The sequence below is a fragment of the Ictalurus furcatus genome, chromosome 6, assembly GCF_023375685.1.
Source record: "Ictalurus furcatus strain D&B chromosome 6, Billie_1.0, whole genome shotgun sequence".
In the NCBI taxonomy this organism is placed as follows: domain Eukaryota; kingdom Metazoa; phylum Chordata; class Actinopteri; order Siluriformes; family Ictaluridae; genus Ictalurus; species Ictalurus furcatus.
In genome coordinates this window covers 7675650-7697205 of record NC_071260.1, presented here as the reverse complement: position 1 = coordinate 7697205, position 21556 = coordinate 7675650, and the positions used below count along the sequence as shown (strand labels likewise).

The 21556-nt window shown below is 38.1% G+C and overlaps 1 protein-coding gene across 1 annotated transcript; it reads left to right on the top strand.

Annotated features, from left to right (window-relative positions):
* Window positions 1-1840: 1840 nt before the first annotated feature.
* cavin2a (caveolae associated protein 2a) lies at window positions 1841-18107 on the top strand. The gene is made up of 2 exons (XM_053626427.1): window positions 1841-2571; window positions 16642-18107. The coding sequence occupies exons 1-2, from the start codon at window positions 2050-2052 to the stop codon at window positions 17569-17571; spliced, it is 1452 nt and encodes a 483-aa protein (XP_053482402.1). The 5' UTR covers window positions 1841-2049; the 3' UTR covers window positions 17572-18107.
* Window positions 18108-21556: the final 3449 nt, after the last annotated feature.

Below are 21556 nucleotides of genomic sequence, written 5' to 3'. Positions count from 1 at the left end.
CCTGATTGATGGAGTTCTGCAGAGATGGTTGTTCTTCTGGAAGGTTCTCTTCTCTCCACAGATACTCGCTGGAACTCTGTCAGAGTGACCATCAGGTTTTTGGTCACCTCCCCGACTAAGGCCCTTCTCCCCCGATCGCTCAGTTTGACCGGACGGCCAGCTCTAGGAAGAGTCCTGGTGGTTCCAGACTTCTTCCATTTACGGATGATGGAAGCCACTGTGCTCATTGGGACCTTCAATGCTGCAGAAATGTTTCTGTACCCTTCCCCAGATCTTTGCTTCGATACAATCCTGTCTCGGAGGTCTCCCAACAATTCCTTGGACTTCATGGCTTGGTTTGTGCTCTGACACGCATTGTTAACTGTGGGACCTTATATAGACAGGTGTGTGCCTTTCCAAATCATGTCCATCAACTGAATTTACCACAGGTGGACTCCAATCAAGTTGTAGAAACATCTCAAGGATGATCAGTGGAAACAGGATGTACCTGACCTCAATTTTGAGTGTCTATGAATACTTATGTACATATGCTTTTTTTTGTTTTTTATTTTTAATAAATTTGCAAAGATTTCAAACAAACTTCTTTCACGTTGTCATTATGGGGTATTGTTTGTAGAATATTGAGGAAAAATTATTAATTTAATCCATTTTGGAATAAGGCTGTAAAATAACAAAATGTGGGAAAAGTGAAGCGCTGTGAATACTTTCCGGATGCACTGTAAATATATATATAAACTTCATGCAGTGGTTACTTTTGGCCAGCAGAGAGCAGACTGTCTTGGTGTTCAATGGGCCAGCAGTAAATGTCTGTATGAACTTCTAAAGAAAAAAGAAAAAAGAAAACGTATTTTAGTAAAGGTGTAATGATATGGAAAGATCAGAAACATTCTGTACGATAATCATGGCAATTAAAAATCGCTTTGCTTTATCTAAAAGAAGGGAGTGTTATTCATGTGTGTGTGTGTGTGTGTGTGTGTGTGTGCGTGTGTGTGGAGAGAGAGAGAGGAAAGGCCAATAGGCAAAGAATCTCTGTTCCTTCTTTCCACAATATGAGCACAGGATGAGAGAATTCACATCGCAGACCCAGAGAAAGGAAATTTTATCCTTGTATGTGTACTCAGGTGCCTGTGAGGGATTTGTTCAAAAATTTGAGACCGCCTTATGATAAGTTTTGGGGGGATGGGAATGACTAAAAACAAACTGTTCCAGCCAGGTACATAAAAGTTTATTGTGCAATGAAGTCGTAAAATGCTGATATCCACTCCACTGGCATGAACGTAACCTCTTACCTCAATACGTAGCAATGTTAATTATGTTAGACAAGAATTCTTCACATTCTCTTAAGAATGCAATGACCCTTTTGACAATGTTAGCACTCGGTTTTGATTTAACCTTGTGTTAACTTTCTTGGTGCCATAGCTGAAAGCAGGGTTGAATTTGTTCATAGGGAGTGTGTGTGTGTGTGTGTGTGTGTGTAAGAGAGAGCAGGATGGGAATATAAGAATGTGTGTGATTAGGGATCATCCTGGCATGGTTCCGGGGCAAAGATGAACTCAATGTGCAAATATGAATTTTTTAATTGTTAATGTACTGTAGTTTGAGAGATGAAATAGAACTTTAGAGGTGAAAGCAAAAAACACACATAGAACATCTGCTACCAAAAAAGTCACAATCACACTATATTACAGCCATTCCCTATCTGTCCCTCACATGCACGCACACACACACACACACACACACACACACACACACTCACTCCAGCTTATTTTACACCACTGGGTTGGACTAGATACTAGGCAACCTGGCTCCTCCTCTGGGTGTGTGGGGAGTTTTTAAGTGGTGTGTCGGGAATGTTGTTGTGTTCAGGAGACGTGGGAGGCAGCAAAGCACGTCCATGTGACAGACAAACTGAAATAGAAGCAGCCAGGCTTCCTCCAAGTAGAGTTCACAGGTGAAGCTAAATCAGTAGCAGGAGCCGTCACACCTGCATCTGAACTTTCAGGTCAGAAATCTTAAAATAGGAGCCAGACTTTCACCAGATCCTCCAAAATGGGCGAAGATGCTACTCGAGCCGATCAAAACTCATCCACCCTGCCTGCTCCAACCATCTCTGATTCCTCCGCTGCTCCACCGGTGGATGCCCAGGATATCTTCATCCGCAGTTCAACTCCTACCTCCCCGACTCACACACTCACTCGCCTGAGTACCAAATCTCCAACCAGCCCAACAGGCACCGGAAACCAGGTGAGCGCTATCACGGTGGTGGCGCTGCTCGACCAGCTGGTGGTGATGATCGAGGCCGTGCAGGAGAACCAGCAGCGCATGGAGAAACGCCAGGCTGACCTGGAGGGCACTGTGCGGGCCGTGCAGGCTGACTTGACTCGCCTCAGCAAGAGCCATACAGCTACCTCTGGAGGTGTCAACAAGCTGCTCGAGCGCTCGCGCAAGACCAGCATCTATGTCAAAGAAGTGCGCGAGCGTCTTGATCGCCAGAGTGGCCAGGTGAAGCGCCTGGAGGCCAACCATGCACACCTGCTCAAGAGGAATCACTTCAAGGTGCTCATTTTCCAGGTGAGTTCTGGTTCCTATTCATGGATAAATAATTCAGTTGGCTCTAGTTGAAATAAGTGTGAAATGTAGTCTAAAATACCCAATATATATTTCATTTTTATCTTGTGTATTAACCATATAGACAATATTTATGGAAAGAAGCACCTAAAAGACCTTCTCATGCTTGGGGATCTTCCTCATAGCAAATGTGTACAAGTGCACAAGTGGGAGTGTAAAGACACGTAAACGACATGGAGGCCATGTGAGAGAGACTAAAAACTAATTACTAGCTACAAAGACCAGTCTAAATGCGTCATTTTATTTAAACAGAGCAAAAGGGTTGAATGTATGACTGATGCAGCAGCAAATAACCCACTAATAAGGTAACAGCAAAAGAAGAATACATTTATATTAATAAATTCATATTACGTTGCATTATAAAGCATACATAGTGTTGAGTGGTGTGTAATATTGTGAGCAGCCAAAAATTGGAAAAGCTTGGTAAGATACAACCTAAATAAATAAATAAATAAATAAATAAATAATACAATTTTAACTAAGTGGTAAAGGTTGGTCCATGATGGCTATGTATGAGAACAGCAGCAGGTGGTGAGGAGGTTTGTGTGTGTGGGTGGGTATGGGTGGGTGTGTCTCAGTCAGAGAGAGTCAGAAAGTACGTGCCTGTGTGTGAATATTTAGGGATTTATGTATTTCTATAAAGCTGCTTTGGGACAATGTCCATTGTTAACAGCGCTATACAAATCAAACTGAATTTAATTGAATTGTGTGAGACCCAGAGACAGTGGATTATAGAGAATCCATAAGTATTAGCCTCTCCACAGTTCTCATGTTCATCATCTTCACCTTTGGCAACATGAATGAATAGCCACGGCGTGTTTTTACGTTACACTTTCTCTAACTGAAAATGACTAACTGAACTCACGGATATAAGGTGTGCTCCCTCAACCAGTTTAGCAGCCTAGTGGGTGTGTTTGGTTAGGGCTAATCCTCATAATCCAAAGGAGAGGTGAATTGTATGTTTAATGCACTGCTATATTATGTAAGTTAAAAAAATGAGTGTTGTTTTTTTTTTTTTTTTACTTTTTTTTAAAGGGTGGATTGTGTTAACCTCCACTGCTAATAGCAAGCTTTGCTTTGCTTTTTCAGCCCATCCAATTGCCCTGAGGTTAGCTACTATGTAGTTGATAAACCTGCTAGCATAATGTCTCTTTTTCTTGTGGGGGCATGTAGGAGGTTTGAGTAGTAGAAAAAAAATCCAGAAGCATGCAATTAGCTGTCAATATGCACATCACTGATACATGTATGTTGTTTTGTGTGAAATTTAATAGCATTTTTTTGGTGGCTTAAGGATTTGTATTCAAGCACCTATTTAACCTTGATATTACCAAAGAATGCGTGAAATCACCATTTCTTGAATCATTAACTAAGCTGGTTCATGATGTCTACTGTCTGAGCACAGGTTGTTTAGTGAGATACTTTCTGAAAATACTGTTGTTGTTGTTCTGCCAGTACAGTTTTCTTCATTATTGTGTACCACATTGGCTCAAAGGTTTTCCCTGGTATTTAATATCTCTTTTCTACATTGAACTTATTCTGTAAATTCCACCTAAACCTCTGTTTGAGAGTGTTTAAAAATGGCAATCATGCTAAATGCTATAATTCTGGTAGGAAGGCGGGAAGCAGAGGGTGGGGTTGATCATGGTTTATCACCTCTGGCATTTATGAATTCCTGCACAGCTCTCTATGAGGGCAGGTGGTGTTTTCAGAGCCTCTATAATAAACTGCATCCACCAAACGCCATGTTAGAGCTTGTATGGGCGTGCAGGGGCAGGAGCTGTACCGCTGCAAGCTGGAGTGTTTGCATAGTTCATTTCCTGGTTAATACGGGGGACGGGGTGGGGGTTAGAAAATATTACTTTTCTACTGCAGTTTGAAAAAGTGTAATATAACCACAGAGACAAACATCTTTATGATTGCAGTTAAAATTACTTGCAGTTTATGGTCAATTCATGTGCATAGACTTACTCTGATTTGAGTCTTGCTTGCAGGTAACTGTCTGATAATGTGGGTAGCACTCCAAATGAACATGGCTAGTATGTAAGTGCGCTCACAACTGAGAAATCAACTTTATAGCTTTGCTATAAATGTCTGTGCAGCTCAGAAAGCCATTTATAAAAGTAAATTCAGATGATTAACTTAGTTTGGGGTGTTTTTTTTATTATTATTATTTCTCAAAAACTCCTAATTCAACTTATAAGTTAAGTACCAATGTTGTGCTGGAGGGGTGCAATCACCAAACTGTGCTGCACTCTGGCTCTGCAGGACTGGAGTTGGTCACCACTGCTGTAAATTAAAGGTTTTATTTAACATTATATGTTTGGTTACAGTAAGAGTCTAACCAGAAAAATTAGCATTGCTGATAAAGTTATATAGAGAGTTGTATCTAACAAGTGTTGCATAATAAAAACTAAAAATTTAATCCATTCAGTATTTTAATTCCTTGTTAATGAATTAGTTAATTACAAAACTCACTATAATGCTGTAAAACTCTAAATGCTGTAAAACTCTGGTTGCAGTTGGCGGTCAGCTAGTTGCTATGTGTGTGTGTGTGTGTGTGTGAGGCTGAAGCTGTTATCAGTGGGGTGTGTCTTGAGCTACCGTATGTGTTTTTTCTACTCATGGCAAAATGGTGGCTTGCACACACTTCTGTTCTTACCAATAAGGTGTGTGTATTATTAGGTGTGTTCATGTCACTCCAGGTGAGAGGCTAGAAAAGGAAATGGACAAATCATGCGCAACAACTTATTATGGGTTTTGTGGATGGTGGATTATCATAGGTTAATGTGTTACAATTATATTTTATATTATAAAATATTTTATTAGATTATGTCCAAACGCCTACGACTGTCGTTATAGCTTCTGCCAGCAGTCTGTAGTGTAGAAGAGCTGATATTTAAAACTGAAAGGCATTGTTTCTTGAAAATAAGCTGGTTTAAGATGTATTTTGCACATATTTGTGTTTTTCATTCAGCGTCCAATGTGTGCCTCAAAGAAATAAACACTGTTATGCAATTTTTTTTTTTCCTTTCTTTGTGGCTAATGTAAGTATAGGTCTGAATAGAACACCCATACATACACACACACACACACACACACACACACTCGCCATCATGGTTTGGAGCACATTTTGCATGTTTTTGAGGTAGAAGGTGAGTTTAAAAGAAAAAAAAATGATGTGTAAATTACTACTTATATGATGGACTGTAAATGACTTCCTTACATTATCATGGCAAGTTTGCATCATTGAAAGAAAAGCAAAGGGCTTTGCATTGATTTTCACATCCTGTCATGAAATTCTTGTTGTTAGCATAAAACTAATAAAACGGTCTCTGGTGAAGACATGTTATGACAGTAAGATCCACTGACCTTTCATTAAGTCCTTATACATTTACATTTAATGATGTTTTATTTATTACAGTGTGTAAATAGGGGAGCGGGGAATAAATGAAGATTAATGTATTTTTGTATGCACTGAGTACTACAGTAAAGTGGACTATAGTGTTATTTTTTGGAGTAAAATACCAATAAAGTAACATTAAAATATGCACAATGGTCCAAAAATGCAGATGATCCCTAATCTGATTAATTGATTCTTTAATATTTTAATGTCAAGACTTGAGCTAGACGTTGAGCTGATGTTTGTACAACTTCATCCATACACAATTTAACAAAATCTGACCACTTTGTTTGATTTGTGTGAATTATTTATGATCATGTTCTTTTTCAATCATTTTCAAAGTTTGACTACAAAATTTTTAAAACTGCTAATCATTTATTTACAAGATAAAACGACCCAGTCTCATAGACAAAACAACCCTTATTTTGTAAATACAGATGTTTTTATTTGAACAGTTACATCACATGCTTTTCATTTAACCGTTGTTATTTCAAACTGTAGATCAGGTTGTTATGGTATGTTCACTGGGTGTGTGTTGTCTGTACTGATAGTTTGTTGCTATTTGTAATTTGGCTTCTTGGCAATTAAGTCACAACGAAGGACGTAAATTGTGGGAATGTTGATGACTCCTCTGGGTCGCTACAAAAGGAAGTTCTCTGATAGCTTCTGTTTATGAGAACATCCTATCATGTCTGTTAGTGCAACAGGACAGACTCTATCAACACACATCAAGGCAAAGCTAATTTGTACAAAAACATACCAGCTGACCACAAAATGTACTCGAGTACATGTATATTCTCAGTGAGAATTTGTGAGGGATGTTCTATTCTAGAAGAAAAGGCTTTCATTTTAAGTTTATTTTGGTTGAATCCCCAATTTGTTTACCTTCACTGAAATTCCTCTGAAATTCCTCAGAACTTCAACAGAGCGTTACAACTTCGCACCGTAGTTTACTTCAAATAACATGACACGATGATATCTTGAAATGAACGCATAAATAACACAAAATATGTTTTGTTCACCTGATCAGACTCTTTAGGAATATTGAAAATATATTGTTTTCACATTTTGGTCGTTCATAATTACAGTGTGGAAGAGGTTTTACATACGTGTGTTCATTCCTATGCTCTCAACAATTTGTTTGTGCTTGGATACTTCTTATCTCACTCTCAGAGCTCCAAGGCAAAGCTGGGTTTCACCCCCTGAGAGAGAGAGAGAGAGAGAGCGAGAGCGAGAGAGAGAGAGAGATGTTACTATAAATGACTCCAGTGGAAAAAGAAAGTGAACTCAGTAAAAAAATCCAAATTGATAGGAATTGTGAAATAAAGAAACATGGCCTGCTATAAAGCACTAGGTGAAGGTTAGGGAGCATGTGCAGGGGCACTAAGGGAAGAGATAGATCACAGAAGAGCATGCCAGATAGCTGAGGAGATGGAGAGGTGGCAGAAATGATAGAAAAACAAAGTGGTATAAAAAAATTAATTAATTAAAAGAGTGTGTCCCTGCTCAGACCTGATCTCACTTAACCGATTTAGATTCGTCAGCTCCACTCGTTATCTTACTCTTATCTCATGCCTTTCAGCAGTTACGTAGAAAGATATCAAGTGAGAATACAACAAAGCAAACATGAAAGCACATTGTGTGTTTATTCACAAATCGATTATTAATCTGGAGGTCTATAACATGAGCGCTAGTCACGCATTTGCTAAAAGGCTGAAAACAAGCCCCGTTTTGGTGATTTGGAGTTAAATTGGAGTTAAATTTACTGACACACTGAGATTGAGATATTTTTGGATATTGCAAGCAAGCTCTGGTTGAACCCATGATCTTAATGTAACATCACAGACATCAGACATCACAATCATATTTTTTGAAAAGAAAACTGCTTTAATAATTTGTTGTGATTACATCATCAGTATTTGGTTATTTGTTTGGCTATTAGATTATTAGAAGTTTAAGTTCATGTAAAAGTCCGGAGAGTTGCAATGTTTTCAATACAAACTCTTCTCTACAATCAACACAACAGCATTTATCCAACGTGCTTTACAGCAGTGTTAATTTATTTGCAATAATTTGCTCAGAACACCAAAGAAAATAGGTGAGAAAGTGAGCAGCAACCACACACACACACACACACACACACACACACACACACACACACCATAAAGGTTATTTGAGGTAGTGTAATTAGCATGACTCATTGTGTACTTAATATAGCCAAGCCTTTAAGCAAAGTTGCCAGAGAGAAGCTGGAGGCTTTCTGTCCTGCTATGGAGATCTGGAGATGGTGATTCAGCAGCCACCAATGGATTTGTAAATGAACAACTCTTTCGTCAATCATGAAAAGACACCATAAACCAAGTACATACAGTGTACTAATGCCAAAACTAGGAAAACACACTTCTGTGTGTTCTGTGAAAACCATCTCAGTGGTTAACAACGATACTAAGCTGTCACAGTGGTGTCCTTTTGTACCTTTAGCATGTAACTTTCACCTGGAAAAGTGGTTGTATTGTGCCATTGAAAAACTCATTCATACGGCATAAGGCCTTAAAGACCACTATTGTACCATTCCAGTGATGTAGTTTAGTACCTTTTCTTTGAGAGTGAATGATACAAGGAACAGCACGAGTGCAGATAGCAATGAGTAGTAAAACACTGAGACATTACAGACATCCATCCATCCATCTATCCATTTTCCATACCGCTTATCCAACACAGGGTCACGGGGAGCCTGGAGCCTATCCCAGGGGACATGAGGCACAAGGCAGGGGAAACCAAGAACAAGGTGCCAACCAATCACAGGACACAATCACACACACACACACACACACACACACACACACACACACACACTGTGGACAATTTGGAAATGCCAATCAGCCTACAACACATGTCTTTGGACTGGAGGAGGAAACTGGAGCACCTGGAGGAAACCCTCGAAGCACTGGGAGGTGTGAGACAAACGTGATAAACACTAAGCCACTGTGCCCCCCATATTAGAGACATACTGTAGCTCTTAAAAATGAAAAATTGAATGCAACTGCTTTACATTGAAAATAAACAGTGTCTGAATGAACATGAACAAATATTAATTTAAAAGAAGATATAATAACTGTGATGTAAGGAGTAAATCAATAAACACCCAGAAATTAATATTTTTTTTCTATTGCAGCACAGCCTCATGTTTTTTTTTAATCACATTCCACAGCAATTTGCCAACAATTGCAAAATTTTAATTTCTTTTAATTTCATTTCATCCATATATAGTTACATTTAATGTTGTAGAAAATTCATCAGACAAGTTATTTATTGTTAACACTTCCATCATAGCAGCTAGAAACAGTCATTTTCTCACCAACCTCACTTTCTTTATTCAGTCTTTATTGAAGGTAATAACAAACCAAAACAACACAGCTTATCATGTTATGCATAAATCACAAAGTGCAAAGTCCTCTGTTCTGAAACAAAACTGGTTTACCTCTAACTTTTATGAAGTGCTGACACTGGAGACTCCTTCATTACTTTAACATATCAATGATTATACATATTCTTTGTGATGGATAACATATACCATAAAAGCCCCTGAGTTATTAGATGCTACAGAAACAATAATATATTCAACAATTAATAGAAAACTGTTAATTATTATTTGTTATAGAGCATTAATCAACACCTTCTGACCGATCAGATTTCAGAATTCCAGTGTAGACACTGCACTCACATGCAGTACAAATTATTTGAGGCTTTTATAGAAGGTGCTTTTGCACAGTGTCTCTCTCTTCCAACGAACTGGCTGTGTGTTCTCTTGTCTTGGAAAGATGCCACTAATTCTCTGAACATCTATCAAGAGCAGGCAACAGATGGTTGAACACATTTTTATGTGTTTTTTGGTTTCTTTTTGGGTCCAAAACCTGAAATGTAGTCTGCACAAGTAGAGCATCATGTGAAAGGCTCAGTTCATGTCATGGTGGTTGTCATTTCTTTCAACCAAAGGGAAGTCTACATCCTTCCTTCCTCACACATGGTGACACAACATACACCAACTGCATCTGTTTTTTTTTTTTTTCTTTTTTTTTTTTTTTTTTGCAAAAGCCCTGTCCTAAACCAAAATCCATGGCAGTGTGTGTTGACTAAAGTGGAATTATATAATATGCAAGGTGCAATCCATTGGCTGTACATGTGTGTTGAAGTTGTGGTTGCTTGCAGGTTTAACAAATTATATTTCATGTCATTTTTCCATTAAAATAAACAAACACAATGGCTTGATCTTTCGGTTAGTCAAAGTACATGCAGATGAATCAGCATTGCTTTCCAAGTCAAATATTACCAAGGAGAGGCTTTTAATGTGCTGGTTTTTATTTTCAGAATGAGTGCATGTGCAGTGCAAAGAAAAATACAACAAAGGTTTCTCATCAATGGGTTTTGATGCATTATATAGTGTACTATAATAATATAATATAAGAATGTAATAATAGCCATTTTTCTACACAGGGGACAAAAGACAATTGAACATAATCCTAAATATAATAACGGAGGTGCATATAATGATTGTGATTCCTTGTTGGATCCTCTAATATACGTAAACAAATAATAATTAAAGTGGACAGTAGGTACTGTTACATAATTAGTTATTTTACGTTGACAATGATAGCATGACAATGTGCTCAAGTTCGGCGCCAAAGCAACCGGAAAATGTTCTTTCGCACTTAAGTGTATAAACAATATTAGAAAATTTTATATTTCTGTAAAAATATGCTATACATTTGTACATAAATCTGCGACTAACTGCATGTTGGTTTAAGGCTAAATTAAACATATCCCATATTTACACACATAAAAACTGTCCCAGGTCGACATTCTTTCGAATTCTTCTTTTCTTGCATTGACAAATTCTGAATGAATGCGAAGTCTGTTTCATAAGCTCATCCATATTTCAGTAGGATCTTGAGTTTTGTCACTGCTTTAAGTGCAGAATTGCAGTCGCTGCACAAACCTCTCCCTTCATCTGGTTCTTCCTGTGGAACCACCTTTAATGACTTTTTCCTATATTGTTCTTTTACATTTGCCTTTCCTCTGCTTCGTTCCTGTATTTTTTTCTTTCACTACCATTGTCTTGTCTCACACACACACACACACACACACACACACACACACACACACACACACACACACACACACTTCTATATCTTTCATCCACCCTTGATGTTTCCACTCTAATAAGTCTGAGGCCTCTGCTGGGGTACATTAAGTATCTGGGCTCTGATTACATGTTGAAGCAGGGGTACGAGCGTGTGACACAATGTTTTCAAAGACATACACTCTTTGTCTTGCTCTCACCAACTGCCCCACCCCACCCCAGCCCACCCCTACCCTTTTCCGTCTCACAATCCCACAGTGCACTTGTTTAAAGGACAGAATCTAAATGGTAAATGCCTGAATTTATCAAACTAACAAAATCTCATCTGAACTCAGGTTTCTCAGGTATATGCTAAATCCAGAGATAATATTAAATACTCATAGTATTTCAGAATGTTCTGAAAAATCTGAAAAGATAATAAATACAAATATTCAACATCCTAAGGCTAATTTCATTATCTGCTTAAATACAATCATCATAACAAACAATTCAACACATTAATTTGCTCTATATGATGGTGAGTTTTATTAATTCATTATAAAAGCAGCTTTTCTACATGTTCCATTGCTGGAAGGTGAACTTAAAAGTAAAAACTTCACCAGAAACAGAAATCTGCTTTCAAAACAACTTGGATAATACGTTGTAAAAATGCTCAGAAATCAATTCTGAAACCCTTTAAAGTCTATGATGATGCCCACACCATGAAAGATTATGTCGTACATACTCCTTAAAAATAAAGTTATTTGGTGTAGAGACTTACTTGCATCTTGTATCTTGTCACAGAGATACATGGCTTAACGGGACAAAAATCAGGGTTGTAAATCTACTCATAGCTTCAAAGTTTAGCACTAAAAGAGATGTCTTGGGAGTTTTTCCCTACAAAGTTTTTCTCAGCAAACAAACCCTTTTTAGCAGTCATCCGTTTTGTTATTAGTAAAGATAACTAGTCATTCACCCACATTTTTGTGCGCGTCATCAATCTATCTGTGCTGAAAATATGATATTTGCTCCAAATATCTATTTGAAATGGAGCATTTTTAATGACTGTTAAAACTAGATGCACAAAACAGGTGCAGCTGTGAGGGTTATGATGTTATGATGTTATGTATACCAATTTGCACAGTGCTCCACAAATTCTGCCTGTATAGGAAGCTGCCACTTCAATAAGCCACCTCATTTATGTTTTGCTAAAAAAAAATTTTAAATTAAAGCACCTCAATTATTTTTTTGTGTTTTGCTAAGAAAAATCAAGCTTTCTGGCTCAAATGCAGAATGGTGAAATGGTGCATTTGGTGAAAATCTGATCCATCCAATCCAAGCCAAATCTGATCCATCCAATCCAAGCCATCTAGAAGGCAGTTCGGTTGGCATGGTGATGTTTTGTGTTTATCTTCAGCTTGAACTGTAGGATCATTTGTTGGTATAGATGCGAAGGATATAGGCAAAACAGATGCAAATTGTTGAATAAAACTTGCAGGCCTCAGTGGGGAGGTGAATACTATGAGGTGAAACTGTACACCGACTGTATTATATCAATATGGTGTTGAGAATCTTGCGTGACCCCCTTGTGCGGAAATAACTGCAACTAAAAGTTTCCTGTAACTGTTGATCAGTGCTGCACATCAGCTTGGAGGAATTTTAGCCCATTCCTCAGTACAGAACAGCTTCAACTCTGGGATGTTGGTGGGTTTCCTCACATGAACTGCTTGCTTCAGGTCCTTCCACAACATTTCTCTTGAATTAAGTTCAGGACATTGATTTGGCCATTCCAAAACATTAACTTTATTCTCATTTAACCATTTTTGGTAGAACAACTTGTCTGCTTAGGGTCATTGTCTTGCTGCATGACACACTTTCTCTTGAGATACAGTTCACAGACAGATGTCCTGATATTTTCCTTTAAAATTTGCTGGTATACTTCAGAATTCAATATCGTCCAGGCCCAGATGCAGCACAGCAGTCCCAAACCATGATAGTAGCACCACCATGTTTCACAGATGGGATAAGGTTCTTATGCTGGAATGTAGTGTTTTCCTTTCTCCAAACACAATGCTTCTCATTTAAAGCAACAATTATATGGTCAGGTGGGCACAATTATGGTTGAAGTCTTTAGGAAGGTAGACAGGAACAGGGTTGGTGATCACTGCCTTAGAGGCATCTGACAAAATACAGTGTATGCATTTAATAGATACAAAAACAATATACATGATTAAATCTATGATTCCCAAAGTGAGGCCCTGGGACACCCATGTGTATGTGAAGCATAGACAGAGGAGTGCTGTATTTTTCAGTGATAGAACTCTCTGTACCCACTACTCTCAATGATTTTTTTTATTATTATTATTGGCTGGATTGACTGGTTACTTGGATCTAATTAGTTTATTGTATAATTGTAGAATTGTACAGTAGAATTAGTAGAATTGAGTTTAATATTAATATCAATAACTTAAGAACAAGCAGTCCTATAAATAATGTCAACTTGAACCTAATGGGTTCTGAGCTCTATGGCTTTATATTCTAATACCTGGATTATGTTCATAAAATAAATCGGTATTGATGGGGTTCTGTGGATTTTTTTTAAACAGCTAAAGTGGTCCCTCAATGGCCTTGATTTAAGTAACGGCATTCGATCGGGCTGGAAGTGTTTGTAAAAGAATGGAGTCTGGCTCAGTTGTGTGAAATGTACACCAGTTCTACACTGAAATAACTGATATACTGTATTTAAAGGCTTGGTGTGATTTTCTAGATGGTGTACTGCCTTTACAGCTCCTTCGAATGGGTGGTAAAGTCCCAATTGTGTGTCCTAGCATGCTCATATATCAGCTAGCTCATTGTACTCTCTTGCTCTCAGGTTGAGGCCTGACTTGAAACAGTGTTTCATTTGGAGCCAGACTTGCATTGTGTGAAATGTGACACTTAATGCTTGCCTCCTCCTCTCTTGTTTTCTTTCTCTCTCATTACAACATACCTCTTAGTTCCTCATTCACCTCGGTATGAGTGTGAACTTACGAACTGTGCAAAGTGGGTAAGAAAAGCTCTTCTTCAGCAGGTAGAAATTTTTATCCCCCCTGTGCTTTTTTATTTGAAAGTTAGTTGGAAAACACACCAAGCCTCAGCTCAGGCTTTGGTTTAATCTTGTTTATGAGTCAGATGAGTGCCTCTGTGTCTTAGTGCTTTAAAGCCAGCGGCAGTGGAGAAAAACTGGTTTACCCAGAATGCATGCTGGTTTGAACTGGAATTGAGCCTTTGGGGGATTCGTTGCACAAAAGTGTTTTGGAGCAACAGGAGAATTCGAAAAGCTCTCAAACATTAGTCTTCGTCGGAGCCCAAAAATCTGCAATTTGTAAAGCACGCACTGTCACAAATGGCCAAGAAAGAATGTGAACTGTTTATAGGATTTAAATAATCCACAACATGACAAAAATTCTTCAAAGTTCACAGTGGTGCCATAATAAACTCAAAGCTTGAAGTAGAAAGTGTGTAAAGTTCCTTCATGATGTCTCAATTCTTGTTTTTGGCCCTGAGTCTGCATGATGGCAGAAAAACAAGAGAGAAAGAAATAAACAATAGGATCATCTCTATCTTCATTTAAATTTGAATAACAAAGTTGAAGCCTGAATAAAAGCTGCAACAGTTCGTTATTTTAGATTCAAATAACACATCCTTTAGCATGGATTATTTGCACAGGTGCGCTTGTGCTGCTTTTTTAAATCATGCCTCATACATAATGAAATAAAATACACAGCAACCCTTCAATTAGGTCACATCTGGATAAAACACTTCTTTTTGTTCTATGGAGTAAAAGACGTTTGCAATATCTTGCAAATCATCTTGTGATCTGGAAAAGCTCAGATCACATTTCTACACTCTTAGAAAATGTTGAGCCCTTAAGGATTCTTTAGTTTTCCTTTGGGGGAATCCTTAAAGGTTCTTTGTAGACCCTCTCATTATCCAATGGAACTTTTGTAGCTCCATTAATTATCTAATGAACACTTTCTAGCAGTGCACCAAGTTACAAGATAGTCTAGCTACATTTTAAATGCGAGGCACGTTCTAAGCACCAATACCAAAAATTCAGAGTTTGTATCTCACACTTACCCAAGTAATACATATGCAAAAAGGGGTTTTCAAGGATGCTTTATTGCAGTAGTCATCAACCCAGTTCTGTACCTTCCTGAAGAATTTAGTTCCAACCATAATCCTGCCCACCTGAAAATCAAATAATCACCTTAAGAAATTCTTCATCAACTAAAACAGGTGTGTTAGATTTCGGTTATAGATGAAACCTGCAGTAAGGTAGATCTCCAAGAACATGGTTGGTGACCACTGCTTTATTGCATAATGAAGAGTTCTTAACTTCCAAAAAGGGTTTCTTCTAACAAAATGTACAAAAAGTTTGGCGTTGTGCTGCAACACACCTAGGTGAGTCCTCAAAGGTCTGCACATGTATATACATGTTTGTGTGTGTGTGTGTGTGTGTGTGTGTGTGTGTGTGTGTGTGTGTGTGTGTGTGTGGTGAGGAGGTTGATTTAGTGAGCAGGTGGGATTAGTGCAATTTTGCTCCTCCCTACCCTCAGGATCAGCCCTACTCCTGTTTAAGGGAATATATCTCATGGCATCACACAAAATTTTTGTATTTCAACCTGAGGGTGAGAGATGCCACATTATGTGTGTGTATGTATATAGAAAGAGTTAGAAAGAGAGCCGCAGGACTCAGCGTCAGTGCTAGAGTCGGTACACAATGCCAATGCAAATAGATGCATTAAGCCAGAAAGAAACGGTCTGTACATCAAGCCTTGTGGCACATAACAAATTGGATGAGAAACTCAATACATAGATAGATATCAAAAGATCTAGCCTGTACTGCTTGAAGCTTGCTCATTCTGCTCCTATGTTTCACTAATGTAAAGCTACTTTTAGGCTGGGCATTTAACCATGGCATTCACACAAAAGTTATTTTTAAAGTGAAATACACCTTTCACAGAATCAAGTACAGACATGACTTAATGCTGCCTCTTTAGAACTTCTCTGTTTTTTTGGTTTTTTTTGTTTGTTTTCTTTTCTTTTTGGTTCTACATTTGCTTCTTTCCAGGACAACACCCAAAAAGATATTATACAACCATAAGGCAAGTCATAACAACCCACATTAATGCACCTTATGAGTTTCAGAAGGAACGTGTGTACTCATAGTGTTGATTCAAGGTCAGCTTCCACCCTGCCAATTCTGCTCAAGGTCGTTAAGGGCCAGAAAAATCTTATCCAGCAATACAGAAACTTTAAGAAGAGACACGAGTAGACTGAAAGCAATTAAAACACACAATACACCATGAAATGACCTGCAGTGGAACTCCAAGACATGTTCCTGAACTATTGTAAAAAATGTCTTGATGATGACCCCCTAAGTATGAATGTCAATAACAGTTTAACGCATGTTTATTTATTGTCTCATCTATCTTTCTCTCTTTTTTTGCAGGAGGACAATGAGATCCCCACCACTTTGTTTACTAAGGAATCCATAGCAGATATTGCCTCAACCTCTGCTCAGGATGAGAGGGCTGCCTCTCCACGTGCTTCAGTGATCGATCCCAACCACTCCCATGAGGAAGGATTGCACACCATCAGCCTTTCCTCTGATGAAGAGGAGGGAGCAGTGAGCCCCCTACTGGAGGGAAGCACATTGCCCAGGGAGGTGCATGATGATGAGTTCCCAGGCATGGGAAGTGAGCGTCTGGAGTGGTCTCGCACTGACAAGTTTAAGCGATCTAGTCTGAAGAAGGTAGACAGCCTAAAGAAGGCCTTCTCACGCAGCAGCATTGAGAAGAAGATCAACAAGATCGTACCCCCAGAACGGCGTGAAAAGATTATGAAGAGCTTCTCTCCCAGCCATCCCAAAAGCCCAACCAGCAAGAGCTCGTCCTTCCGTGTCTCGCCCATGACCTTCAACGTCAAGAAGATGCGAGATGGAGAAGGTGAGGCCACTCAGGCTGGGGGTGAAAATGCTACAGTAGAAGTGCCATCCATGGGGGGATTGGATGGTCAGCTACCAATGGCAGAGGTTCATAATGAAGAGGAAAATTTTAATGGGAAGGTGCATAGTCCATCCACCACGGGTAGTGCAGATGGGGGAGCATCAGTTACAGAAGATGCAGAGCTTGATAATGTTCCCTCAGACAAGGTTGCAGAGAAAGAGGAAAAAGAGTTACAGGAGCCCAATGAAGCTAATAATGGAGCCAAAAATGAAGCTAATAATGAAGCCAATAATGGAGTTAATAATGAAGCTGATAATGGAGCTGATGCTCATGCGAATGGCGGTCATAATGTTGGAAATGAAGAGGAGGACAAGTCCATGTCTGCACCTGAATCTCCCCCGTCAGCTGCGGTAGCTATCCAGCAAGCTTCTTAGATTTACTAGCATTCCATCTGTTGCAGAGATCTTGGCACAGGAGCAAACCATCTGTTCAAAGTCAGTTGTGTTATGTAAGAGTTTGTCTGATAGAAAACAGGGCACTTGTATAAAAAAAAGACTTTTTTTCTTCCTTGAACTGGGCTCTACATGGTAATGGGTGAAAACTATTAAATAAATTGAATTATGTCTTACCACACTTGATATGTTAAAATTGTTATAGGTCTATCTTCTTGTATATAGTTTTAAAACTCTATTGCATGCAATCCTATACTTCACCTGTTATTCTTCCCAATATACTGTACTACAATAGATAATCAAATAAATTGTGATTCCATAGAGTAATTAAGCGATAAAGAAATTTTAAGAATATACTAAGAAATGCCCTTTTTCTGAAGAATGTGAGCTAAAATCAGTTACCTGTGCTGTATATTGTCTGAATTCCACAAACCTTGTTTACTGCTTTCAGAGCAAAATACATTTTCAGCATAAGTGATAACACTGAAAATTACTTTTAATAAAGTGTTTATCTGAGATTGTGGAGTAAGTAGCATATGTTTGTTTGAAACAATGGTTCTTCACTTGGTTTAAATACAATATACTCACCGAAAAAAAAAGTGAATTGGGTTTAAAAGCATAAAGTTTACAACTGCTTAGTTCTGTTAATTAGCTGATATTGTCAGAAAAGAGAGTGGGGGGAAAAAATCACATTAGATGGGAATTTATTTTAAATATTGCTATATTGTTCACTTGAATTCCTCTCATGAATTCCTTTCATGAAATAACAAGGCAGTAAATTTGAGTGCAACATTAATACTTGTACACTTGCCAAGTTGCAATAATGACTTCTGTATTCATAAATATCTTTTATAAGCAGTACATAAACACATTTACAAACACCTTTTAATAGCTACAAGTGGCGTAAAACTAAGGGGAGTAAGTGCACACATTAACAGCAATGTTGACTGTCCAAGGCTATCTTTTTAGATTTTATGGCAATGCAATAGTGTGATTATTTATTTTAAAATCACTAATGAGTCACTAATGTTGCCTTTATATCTGATTAACAAATGCCAGTCATTTGAATGCTATGACCTGGTTACTGACTCATTCATTTATCTTCAGTAATCGCTTTATATTGATCAGGGTCATGGTGGATGCAAATTTATCACAGGGCCCCTGTGCGTATATACACACATGCAAACATTCACATACTCATTCACACACTAGGGGCAATTTAGTGTACCACTTGCCAGCAAGTTTTTGGGTGGTTTGAAGAAACCTGGAGAATACAGAGGAAACCCACCTGGTTACTCTAAAATCATCTTTGTAATAGAAATAGTGTAGATTTTCAAAAATGATTAAAAATATGTCAAGCCTTTTTTTTAAAGAAAAAAGAAAAAAAAGAAAGAAAGAAAGACATGTTCTTGGTCTGATATATGTTCAGAGATGAACGATGCTAAGCTTTACAATGCTGGGGTGCTTCACGACTGGAGTTGGGAAGTACCATTCCGAACCGGGTGAGGAATAAAAAAGCACATTCCTGATTCTGATGGATTGCTACCCTACAGTGTATTTTCCATGGCGTGAAGATGTGAGAAGTGGAGGTCTGTCTACCCAAAGGGATTGATGGCATATTTTCCACCGGGAGGCCGGGGTATGCAGGACCCTCATGCTCCACAGGTGTTCTGCCTCTAAGTTCTCTCAGCTGTTTGGCTTAGCAATGGTACGTTCCTATTCATCACTGTTCACATCAGTAACCTTGGTTTGAAGGTTCATGATATCATTGCAATACATCATATACAGTAGAACTGCATAATATATAATACATATATAATAGTACTATAAAATTGTAAATCAGTAATATATTTAATTATTCAAAACAAAGGGCAAATATTCTAATACAATACATATAACTGCAAAATAGTAATCCCACCTATGTATTTGTAGATATGGCACCAACATAATTTGTGCTCTTTCCAGATCCAGCTATACACACCTCATTTTTAACACCAAGCATATGTGAGACAGGCTTGGAGTTGGAGTCTGCTTTTCTCGCTCTGTAGTTATTGTTAGTGTGAATTTAATTTATTTTTTTTTTACAAACTTTTGTGGTGAACATTAACAGGAAGAGTGTTTTGAAAGCAATCAGAATGCAGACCTGCCATTATTTAGGAGATAAGCTAACAAATGAATACATGCACTGTTTTTTGTAACATTCATAGCTAATCTGGATTGAATGGCACTGTTTGTTAGTGTTTGTTACCTTGGATTGGTCGAGGACAACTATAAAATGTGGCTTGTAGAAACAATCACCCGTTAAGTGTGTAATATTGGGCTATATTTTTGAAATGTGATTTTGAATCTAATGTACACCAAAGGTAGGGCAAAATTATATATATATATATATATATATATATATATATATATATATATATAGACACAAACACAGTGTATGCTGAGATGGTGCATAAGCCTTTTAAAACTGCTGTAGGTGGAATTGAAAAATGTGCCTCAGACCAGTCAGATGTCACTGATAACCTGCGTTTTTGTATTACATAACATGAATAATGAGACAGGAGAAAAATTATGTCTTGGTCATGCTGTCATAAGTCATCATGTTAATTATTCACAATGGACATGCTCCACCTTGTGTAAAAAAATATATACATTATAAATATAAATTTACATTATATTTTTATAACACTAATTTCACTAAGCGACAGAAAGAATGTTGTGAAAGGAGACAATGCCTGGGGGTCCACTGACGTGTGGAATTTGCTCAGAATATATTTTCAGGGGCAGACTGGGACCAAAAAGTGGCCCTGGACTTTCTGGCCCAGAGCAGACCACCACACCGGGCCCACAACACGCCACATCATAACACAGTGGCTCACTGATGTTTAGACCAATTTTAACACCACTTACTAGCATAAAAAATATAACACAATACAGAAGAATAAATGCTATTTAAATGCATATTTATTTGAAGTAGAACTGAACAGATATCAATTCATATTTGTAAAATAGACAAAAAGAAATAGAAGAACAGTGTGACAAAGAATATAAAACAATCAAGACTATAGCATGTTAGCTAGTCAGGGGGTATCATCTGGGTGCAGTGTAGGAGAGCTGCACCACTCAGCAGTACTTTATACATACTGAAACTTTATTTTTTTTAACATGGAACCACATCTGAATGAAATAGTTTGTGTGTGAGAGAGAGATTTTGTGTGTGTGTGTGTGTGTGTGTGTGTGTGTCTGTGAATGTGTCTGTGAATGTGTGTGTATGAGAAAGAGAGTTTGTGTGTATGAGAAAGAGAGTTTGTGTGTATGAGAGAGAGAGAGAGAGAAAGAGAGTGTATGAGAAAGTGTATATTTGAAAGAGCATGTCTATGTGTATGAAAGAGTTTGTGTGTATGAGAGAGAGAGAGAGAGAGAGAGAGAGAGAGAGAGAGAATGAACTGTAATGCTAGAATAATCTGTAATGCTAGAATAATCTGTAATGCTAGAGCTGTCAGTGCCTGCAGAACTGCAACTTGCCTTCACACCAGATGCAAAACCTGTTCATTTAAAACATTTCACAGCATCTGCCTCTAATGGCTTAAACTTTTTTGGCAGAGCTTTTGAGCCCCACCTTTCTTCCCTTCCCTTTTTCATCCATGGAAATCAATCTCACTGCCTGTGTGAATTAGACATGAAAGGGGGCGTGTTTCAAGATACGCAATGGAGCAGACCGAACAAACTTTTGAGAGGGGGAAGGGGGCAATCAATTAGAAGTATTTTGAGGGAGATGAACAACAAAACCCGCCCGTCCACACCAAGTTTGGCCATGCCGGCGGTGACTCACCTGCGCAAAGGAAAAGGAGATGCAATATTATCATTACTGTCATTATTTGCAAATACATAGCCTATATATATATATATATATATATATATATAAATATTTGATTATATCTTTTCATGTGACAGCACTGAAGAAATG